Source organism: Pygocentrus nattereri, chromosome 21 (assembly GCF_015220715.1).
Source record: "Pygocentrus nattereri isolate fPygNat1 chromosome 21, fPygNat1.pri, whole genome shotgun sequence".
In the NCBI taxonomy this organism is placed as follows: domain Eukaryota; kingdom Metazoa; phylum Chordata; class Actinopteri; order Characiformes; family Serrasalmidae; genus Pygocentrus; species Pygocentrus nattereri.
Window position 1 is genome coordinate 13,577,501 of NC_051231.1, and position 10,585 is coordinate 13,588,085.

The 10,585-nt window shown below is 37.0% G+C and overlaps 2 protein-coding genes across 2 annotated transcripts in view; both read right to left on the reverse strand.

The window, feature by feature from the left end:
• The window catches only part of pip4k2cb (phosphatidylinositol-5-phosphate 4-kinase, type II, gamma b), a 25,020-nt gene extending 21,107 nt beyond the window's left edge, over window positions 1-3,913 (reverse strand). The window contains exons 1-2 of the mRNA XM_017692750.1: window positions 3,375-3,913; window positions 1,525-1,622 (exon numbers count right to left, since the gene is read on the reverse strand). Coding sequence (XP_017548239.1) covers window positions 1,525-1,622; window positions 3,375-3,530 — 254 coding nt within the window. The 5' untranslated portion in view covers window positions 3,531-3,913. The remainder of the gene's footprint in view (window positions 1-1,524; window positions 1,623-3,374) is intronic.
• A 1,137-nt stretch (window positions 3,914-5,050) lies between these two features.
• Window positions 5,051-9,100, reverse strand: igfbp6a (insulin-like growth factor binding protein 6a). The gene is made up of 4 exons (XM_017692753.1): window positions 8,658-9,100; window positions 7,681-7,715; window positions 7,359-7,478; window positions 5,051-6,249 (listed from the first exon to the last, which is right to left on the reverse strand). Exons 1-4 carry the CDS (start codon window positions 8,983-8,985, stop codon window positions 6,136-6,138), a joined length of 597 nt encoding a protein of 198 aa, XP_017548242.1. The 5' UTR covers window positions 8,986-9,100; the 3' UTR covers window positions 5,051-6,135.
• Between the last annotated feature and the right edge of the window lie 1,485 nt (window positions 9,101-10,585).

Sequence of the window (10,585 nt, forward strand, 5' to 3'; positions counted from 1 at the left end):
AGAACCATTTTTTTTACTTAGGAACCCTTGAAGAACCATCTTTTTAAAGAGTGCATAATATTTAGCTTGATAGTTGTATGGATTGTACTTTTAAAAAAGGTCCTTCAGATTGATAGAGAATGTACTGTAAATGGTTCTATATGAAACATATAGAACATCAAACCTGTAACAGTAGAAGAACCACTTTTGGTACTATACAGAATCTTCAAGAAGGTTCTACATAGAACCATATTAAACATACACACTTCATCACTCTGAATAACTCTTTAATAATGGAAAAGGATGTTTGAGTGTTCAGGGTTCTATATGGAACCATTTTTTGCAAACCTATTTCCAAAAAAGTTGGGACACTGAAAAATGTAAATAAAAAGGCAATGTGCAAATAATTGAAACCCTATATTTCATTGGAAATGCTTCAAAGACAACATCAAAATAATTGGTAACAGGTCAGTAACATGATTGGTTAAACACAAGCATCTCAGAGAGGCTGAGTCAGAAGTAAAGACGAGGAAGAGTTCACACCTCTGTGAAAGACTGCATGAGCAAATAGTGCAACAATTCAGGAATAACGGTTCTCAACATAAAATAGCAAAGAACTTTTGCTCTTCATCATCTACAGTACATAATATCATATGTTTTGGATGACATTCAGATGATATCTTTTTCAGGAAAGGCCTTAATTATTTCAATGTCAACCCACATTCTGCATGTATTACAGCAGTGTCGCTCCGTATTAAAAGAGCCCAGGGGCTAAACTGACTTGCCTGCAGTCCAGACCTGTCACTGCTGAAAACATTTGTTTTTATTTACGTTTTGCAGTGTCCCAATTCGGAAATGGGGTTGTATTACGTCTGTAATAAAAGATGCAAACCTTAGACACAAATCATCCTTAGTCAATAAAACTGTAAATTGTGTGAATTAGATATTTTGACAAACTGTTCCTAAGAACATTTTTTAGATATGCCTGAAGCCCTCAAGCCTGCCCCTACAAACATCCAAACACACACACACACACACACACACACACACACACACACACACACACACACACACACAAGCGCACACACACACACACACACACACACACACAGACTGACACATGATTAGTTGCATGTAATTTGAATCAGGCTCTGTGGCATCAGGAGTATATTTGAATACAGAGAGCTCAGGTGAGGTTGAACTCCTATGTTGTGCACCTGCTTTGCTGCTTTTATTGGCCAATGACAACAAATGTTCCTGAATATTGCTGTTTGTGTGCCATATATTAATAAATGTTTTAATAAAAACAGAGTGGCTGCATTGGGTCCACTAAGGTCCAGTTTTGAGATCTAGTTTTTCTATGTGGCAAAAATTTGTAATTATACATGTTTAAATAAGCCTTTTTTATTCATCAGAATTAAACAGGCTGTTTAGCTCCGTTACAAAGAGTGCTTTTTGAATGAGGCACAATACAGGACAACCAATTACAACAGCACATATACGCTAGCAGATCTTTGCCTGCAGATTATGTCTGGTGGGTCATACTTGTTGAACAGGTGATTGTTGACCTTGATCTTGCTGCTGGCTTTGAAATCATCTGGAAGCAGCATGACAGGTACAGGCACCTGGGAGAGGTCATTCACCTGCCGAGGGGAGATGGATTAGTCAGCACTGTTTCTTTAAGCACTACAGATAAGCAATGTTATGCACATGAGCCTAAGGTCACCATGCTGTGGAACAGTTGAACTGTGTTCTCTAGAGTGATGGAGCTCCATCCAGTGCCTTTGGGATGAGTTGGGGTGACATAGAACTGACCATCCAACATCAGTACCTGGCTTCACTAATGCTCAATCGAATCCCCACAGTAATGTTCAACATCTAGTGTAAAACATTCCCAGAAGAGTAAAAGCTGTTACTCTAGCTCAAACTCACTATTAATACCCTTCATTTCAGAAGAAACACTGTAAGTAAATGTAATGGGCAGGTGCTGATAGCAACCATCAAGCTGTAATTAAGTGGTTCCCAATGGCAGTCCTGCAGACCCCGCACTCCCCTCATTTACTTTACACCTGACCCCCATTGGAAGCTCATTCCTGCCAGGTACAGGACAACACATAAGACCTTTTGTTCTTCTCTGTTTCTGACAGCACTATGTCATAATTTTGACATAGTATCTTGAAATAATTACTTATTTTCTAAAAATACTGACTTAGTCAAAATAAAACAACTTAGTATCTCAAAACATTGACTTACTATATTGAGATGGCATTATCTTATAATTATGATTCACTTTCCCAATTAATTTCCTCAAATTGAATCACTTATTTTGACATAGCCTCTCATCATCTTTAGAAAATCAGTCATTATTACAAGATATTGTCAATATTTAAAGACAATGTGTCATTCAAGACACTAATTCAGCATTTTGAGAAGAGCAGTCATTATTTCAAGACATTAGGTCACCATTTTGATAAAATAGTCATTATTTCTAGATATTAGACCACGATTTCTATATTATAGTCAATCATTTCTACAAAGGTATTCAATATTTCAAGATATTAGGTCAAAATTTCTAATATCTAATAGGTCACTATTGTGACATGTAATTCAATATTTTTCAGTATTTAAGTCATTATTTTCAGAAAATTAGTAACTATATCCAGATGCTAAAAGTATACAATATTTTGAGAAATGTCATTATTTTGAGATACTTTGTCAATATTGTGAGAAAAGAAGACCTTATTGTGAGATACTTAGTCAACATTTTGAGATAATAATTAATTTTTAAAAATAATTAGTCAATATTTTGAGAAAGCAGGTCATTATTGTGACATGGTAAGTCAATATTTTGAGTAAACTACTAATTATATAAGTCTTTATTTTGAAAGAAAATAGAAATTATGTCAAGACACTAAGTCAACATTTTGTTATTGTTTTGAGATCAATAGTCTTTTTGTTTGAGTGTTTTTAGTCAATATTATGAGATACTTGGTCAATATTTTGAGATAAGAAGTAATTATTTAGAAATACCTGGTCAATCTTCTTCTTCTTCTTCTCGAGTTAATAAGTCATTATTTAGAGATATTTGGTCAACATTTGGAGATAATAAGTCATTTTCTTGAGATACTTAGTCAACATTTTGAGACATATCATTATTTTAAGATACTTGGTCAACATTTTGAGAGAATAAGTCATTTTTTATACTTGACACAGTTACACAGTTGTTTTTTTCTGTTTTCAGTGGGCTTCCATATGAACCAGCACATCATGTTGTTAATTAGTTAAGGAGTTGAATCAGGTGCACTCTAATGAAGGAAACGTGCACAGTGTTGGGGGGTCCACAAGCTCCTGCATTACTTTCTGTTTAGAGAGAGAGGATTGAAAGGGCGACTCACCGTGTGATTTATCCCCCACATAAAGACACTAAGGACCGGGTCGCTCACTCTCAGCACCTCAACCTTCTGCTGCACAAAATGCTTTTTCTTGCTTTTGGTCCGGGAAAGTTTGAAGGCAGGATTCAAGACGGCAGCCGACTTACTGGGGGAAGCCATGACCCTCAGCACTGAGATGGTCAGAGGACGTCAGTTACTGACTGAGTGAGCTACAGAACAGACCAGCCTTCAGCAATATCAGCATTCTTCAGAAGATCTCTGAGCTAATCCTTACTTCTTCTGTTCCTCTGTGACTGAAAAGCCAGGCGGCAGCTCAGCTCAGACATCTCTCAGTGAAATGTGAGGATAGAGGACAGTCAGCTCAGGTGAGTGCTGGTGGGCGTGTTCCCCTCAGAGCTCAGCCTCACGTTTGGTGAAAAGTCATTTATTCATCAAGAAGTTGAGGCTGTAGAAGATCCAGAAGCACTATAATGTAAAAGTGCTGGTTGGACAAGAAGAAAACCAGCGTATGGTTTTTCTGCTATGAACTGAGTCACTGTTGAGGCTTTGGAATGTCACTTCTGTGTCTTTTTTTCCGGAGAGAAAAATGCTAGGGTCATTTGATCTACACGTGACTCTCTCGCTCTCTCGCTCTCTCTCTCTCTCTCTCTCTCTCAGGCTCTAGGTAGAACCCTGTTGAGCTTTTAAGGCTTGATGTTATTTGCCTTTGAAAAACCACAGTATGCTTCATTTGGTTTTGATGCAAAATCTACTTTGATCAATGATGTTGGTTTGATGGGTTTACTATATCATCATGAACATTATATAATATCTACTGATAAACATATATACTTCATTCCAACCACCTCCTTGTTTCTACACATTTTCTGTTTTATCAGCTCCACTTAATATATAGGCACACTTTGTAGTTTTACTGTAGTCCATCTGTTTCTCTGCATTCATTTTATCATGTTCTTCAGTGGTCAGAACCCCCACAGAGCAGGTATTATTTGGGTGGTGGGTCATTCTCAGCACTGCAGTGACACTGACGTGGTGGTGGTGTGTTAGTGTGTGTTGCACTGGCGTGAGTGGATCAGACACAGCAGTGCTCTCATCTAAAATAGTAACTCTATTACATTTAGTTTTATATACAGTTTCATATATCAGTTCATTAATTATAATGAACTTGAATATCAAAATTAGGGAAAATCATATTTTAAAGCCATTCATGGTGGAAGGATACATGCCTGCCAAAAATTCTTGTGTTATTTCAGCTTTTCCACTATTTTACCATCATTAACATTCTATATAAAACTCAGAGGACACATGTAGGTTCCCTGGTGGCTTTGGATAATAAATAAAATGTCTATCTCTGTGTTGTAGTCATGGTGACCCCTGGTTCCTATCACCACCACTGTAAAGGAATCTGAACCATTTCACACCAAACCACTCTGAATAACAGTCTGAAAAATCTGTTCCCCTTTTAGTTCTCTTGCATCATCTTATAGACGCCATTATTAACATTTGGCTAACTACCTTTGCAATGAATATGTTCAATGAATATGAACCTGGCGCACTTTTCAGACATAAATAGCCCATTTACAGTAATAAAAAACAACGTCCTCTGCACTTTTCATTACAGCACTTTATTGACAGTTACGTCAGATATTTTAAGTACAAACAAAACAAAACTCCATGAAAATGTTCATAGATGAAGAACCAAACCATCAAATGTTGAAAATCACAGACTTTAGTTCCTTATTAGCATTAATGTGATCCCCCAAAAGCTGCGGTTTGAACTTTAGAAAAGATAAATAATAACAAATACGTAAAAAAAGGAAAGATCAATAAATAAATGTCTTGACTTTTTAAGTTAGGAATACATACTGTAAGAAAATAGGCTATACAAAGTTTCTCTCATCTGGAAAACTGAGAATAATGATGCATATAAAAGTTTGTGTGTTATATAGAACATATTAAATATATGTACAGATGTATAAAAAATTAGCCCTAATTTGATCATGTCTGTGAGAAGAGGTTCTTGGTAAAACTTGATTTTAGGACATATATATTTTGATAATGTACATATTTTGATGTGTTATTTGAACGCAGCCTTTCGGATCTTTCAAGATTTAAGAGTCATAAATAATATAATAAGTTAACGTCATGCAATTTTGGACCATTTAAATGAATTTGTACATCGTTACATTTTAACACTGTATTAAAGGCCGCTGGAGCTGTCAAATTAAGCCAAATAAGAAAAAACTAATGACAAATACAGAGATAGAAGAACACAAGGGAGATAAACAGACATCAGTTCTCTCTGTGTAGTGCTGATGGAAGCTAACTACTGAGGTATGTTGTTAAGAAAATAGATCTTTTGCTGTGAATTGTGGGTAGTCATTACTTATATGAGGGTCTCAACAAAGATTTTAGTGGGATCCTGTACCATGGGCCCCAGTGTGATTGCACTCTGTGATCTGCCCCTAACCCCCAAGTTATGCCACAGAGAACATTTTAGATAAGATGAAAGAACTGAACTTGAATTTGAACCACTTTGAAATCTGTCCTGAAGGAATTACTGTGATCTGTGTATATTAGAAAAGTGGAAGTCCAGTAGGCCCACTAGAGGGCATCATAGGACCTAAAAATGAGCCCTGTCTTACTGTCTGGTTCAATGTGTAGCAAGAAAACAATGAATACACCCGTCTGTCTCATCATCCCCCCATTAAAGTCCTGTGTTGTAATGTTGTTCAGACTTGACTTGAATCTCTACACGACCGTCTCAAGCACCACTGCAGGCAATAGAACCGTCATCTCTGGTGCGTGATAGAACTTTGACTCCTTTCTCATCTACACACCAACACTGGCCGCGCTGCATGCCCCGCGATGACCAACACTGTGAGGGAAAAGAGAACATTCACTCAGATTTACATCCAGGGCATTACATGCTGTTGCTGTCAGTGAAAGCTCTTATTTATAAAATGGCACCTGCACAGGAAAAGGAATAAATGATTAATAATGTGCATAAAGGAGTTAAATCCAGGCTTCGGTTCTTTAATGCAGTAAGCAGAGTTTTTTGAGCTTATTGTAATGATCTAAAGGGCCCATATCCTATATTTGTTCTTGTATTTTATTGTTTGTGTGGGTTTATGTATCAAAAACAGCCGTAAGTAATTTGTACATGGCCATTCTCCAACCAGGCTTTTCTTTATTAAGGCTGTTTTATCATGGTTGCCTTTAGATACAGCCGATTGCAAAAGGCTGATTGAATGAATTTTTGTTGATTTTCTAAGTGAAAATAAGTTAACACATCCTCTACAGAGAAATTTGTGTGATTCCCCCTTTGACAAATCACTGTGACTTTTAACATGAAGTTTCACAGGTGTACCATTCGCTCCCTAGTCTATACAGTCCACATACGGGGATTAAACTACTAAAAACGGCCTGTTTTTGAATGAACTGTTTTTGTGATGTCTCAAAAAAACTTATTTACATATACCCAGAGTGATTCAATGAGTGAACGAATGAGGTACAATACATGGCAGCCAATCAGAACCAAACTCATTTACATAGAGTTAAATAAATGATGACAATAAATGATTGTCCTGAAAATGTATTTATCATTTTAGATGATGTACTAACTTATTTTCACACAGGAAATAAACAAAACATGTCAAAAGTATATAGGAGCAAACAGTTTGCTGACCTTGCCATTAAAGGGGTACTCCACTGATTTTTCAAAAATTTTAAATAATAAAAGCTACACTGTGTAAGTTTGTGTGATTTGGAGCCCTCTCTGGTGGAAATGTGTAATTGAGCATGTTGAAAGAGAATTCAGTGAAAGTTTGATGAAGGCGTATGTTCTCTGTAGAGGATGTGTTAGCTCATTTTCAAAAAAATAAAAATAAAACATGCAATTAGATGTGTAATATAGTGTAAAATGTTCCGATGACTAGTATCTGCTGCGACTTCTTGTATACAGTTGTAGTCTCCGAATCAACTGACCTGTTTCCTCCTGAAGAAGCCTTTTTTGTCACAGTTGGGGATGTAGATGTCTTGGTCTCGCTGGATTGCTGTGAGGTCAATTCCTTGGAGGACAGAGTTCAGCAGTTTGCGGCAGGGGCCCTACAGAAAGACACAGCACTGTTATCACTGTGTGGGTGTGTTTCATCATTGTATTTGCATTTTAATTCTCATACAATCCCATTGTGAATATGAGAAATGCAACATTAGGCTTCTCTGTGGTCTCAATACATGCACTACACCTAATCTTGGGCGAATGTTCATTGCTGCATCCGTTCAAACACTGTGAGGTAAGAATTATTACCTTTTCACTGTTGTGACTGATTGACATCCAAGACTCTGAAAACAGAACAGAAATATGGTTCATTCTGGAAAAAAAAACTCAGTGACTTATTGTCACTACTAAATTTGACCCAGGGTGTACAAACATTTGCACAGTTTTAAGCAGGTGAGAAATCTTTGCAGAAAGTGTTTATTTTCTCAGAAAAAACACATATTATAACATTTGAAGACTTTCATTCCAAAGGGCTGGACCGGGTTTAGAAGAATAGCTATCAAGAAAAACACCTTTTAATTCCTTTATTAATTAATTAGGCTATTATTTATTAAGGTAGTATTATTTAAAACAGATAATTAGATCTCTCTCTCTCTCTCTCTCTCTCTCTCTCTCTATATATATATATATATATATATATATATATATATATATAGAGAGAGAGAGAGAGAGAGAGAGAGATCTAATTATCTGTTTTAATATATATATATTTAATATATATATATATATACACCTTTTTAATGTAGTTTAATGTAGGTTTTAGTTATTATATTTTCACTTTATATTCTGTCATGTTATGCATGATGTACATAACTTTCCATTCCATTTTAAGTGACTATGACCTACTACATATATGAAAGGTGTTCGATAAATGAAGTATTGCTAGTATTACTTATTATTATTACATAATAATATACATATATATGATCTTTACTGAGCATTGCCTGTTATATTTTCCATTCTTTAATGCAGAAATAAATTATTTATAATCTTTTCGACCAACAAAATTCATTAAAAAAAAAAAAACTAAATGCATAAGAAAGTTACAGGGTAAATACAGATGGTTAGGAAGGCTAATTGAACAGTTTGTACCAAAACTCTTTCAATTCCATAACATAAGCCACCAGGCTCTTATTCATTTTCAACAGAAAATCATTTTGTCATTAGCTTTAACTCTTCTCAGGATTTTGACCCCAGGGAGACCTTGTTGAGGTTAGTAATCTTACCTGTGGGTCGCACTGTCTCGATGCTGGTCTTGATGCTCCTGCAGACCCCTCTTCCCTGGAGCAGTGCCTGAAGAGGGCTTTGGTCTCCTTCTGGAGGCATGCACCGAAGACCCCTTCCGCATGCTAGCGTGTAAACCCCACAGGGTTCTCCTAATGCTAGCACAGTTGTGCTCTCATCCCTGGACGGAGGAGCAGCTACATGGCCCTTCACAATGGAACCCTGGCAGGATGGGCAGATCTTCCTTCCTTGAGGAACGAGGGAGTAGCAACCATACAGATGGAGTTGTATGGTGAGCAGAAGTGTGAGCATGTCATGAAGAGAAGGCATGTCTGTCCTGTTGAAAGCACCTGAGATGTAGGAAAGCACTTGTCCTTCTTCAGTTCAGGAGCCTTAAGAACCTCTGAGTGGAGTGCACCGTACGACGGTGGTGTGAAGATGAGTGAGTGAGTGGCTGCTGTGGAAGCCTGCAGCCTCAACAGCTTTTAAAGACCTGAGACGTTGAGGTAGGAGGGAATTCGATGAGAGGTGGCATGCTGAGATGTAGAGGTGGAGTCACACAATTGAAGGCAATCATATATGAAGTTCACTCCCATTTTTGCATCACCTCCACACACACTCCTCTCTGCTCTGAATTTATGGCAGTTTTATACAGTTATTGTTTTACCCCTGTTTGTATTGGTAGTGTTTGCTGGGAGAGGAGTTGAAGTCATCTGCCCTTTGGGTGTGTTAAAACTTTGATTTATAGTCGATTGTCCTGAGATTGCACAGCGTTAGACCAAACATGCACTTTGCACGTAATTAGAAGCAATCGCACACATACATTACTGGTCAAAACTTTGGACACATCTCCTCAGAGGAGAGTTTCCTCACTTTTACTGTTTTGCACATTTTATGATGACAGCCAGGAGACTGGAGGAAAATAATGAAGTAACACATGAGGACAAAAACAATGTTGAAAAAAAAAGAATCTAGATTCATTCAGAAATTAGCCTAAGACTGAGTTGCATTAGTAAATGTTCTCTTAAGCAGCATCAAAAGGAAAGATCTGAGATGTTTTTCAAACTGGACTGAAGAAGATACACATTTGCAGAGACCTTCTTACTGGCGAAAAAGCTTTAACATTCCATTTTGCCACAACTAAAACAATCCCTGACTGTCATTTTTGAGTTCTGCTCAAATTAGCCAAAACGGTCTCTACCAAAAGATCTGGTAAAGTTTCGGTAGTTGAACAAAATTCAAAAATGCAGCCAGTACATGGCCAGCAAACACAGCTTTGAACAGAAGAACACATATAAAATCATCATATTTTTCTTTAAAACACAAAAAAGTTGCTTAATTACAAAAAAAATCTGTGTTTCCATAGTGCCAATTAATGTTCCACACTGATTTGCAGACTTTACTTTAAAAAAGTGGAATCTAACTGCTCACCATGTGGCCACGAGGGACAGGGATGCAGCCTCGCGTCCTGATCTGCAATGTTGAGAGTCAGAGTTACACACACAAGAAATATCAATGCCATATTATGATTCATCTCATCTTCATTAGAGAAACATGAATGTGTTTTCCATTATATATCAGCTACTTTTATTTTTTTATTTCTCTTCTTTTTCATTTATTTAATTGCCAGTCAAAACAGTCATTATGTACAATATATGAATTTTTTAGAAAGTTACACAACAACAAAACACACACACACACAAACACACACGCACACACACACAAACACACCCACACACACACACACACACACACACACACACACACACACACACACACATTTTCTAAGCCGCTTATCCTTCTGGGTTGCAGGGGGAGCTGGAGCCTATCCCAGCAGTCATTGGGTGGAAGGCAGGATAACAACTAAATATAACTTTTTAAAATTCTTTACCTTTATTCCAGCTTCCATTCTTCTTAGGAGACTAACTTT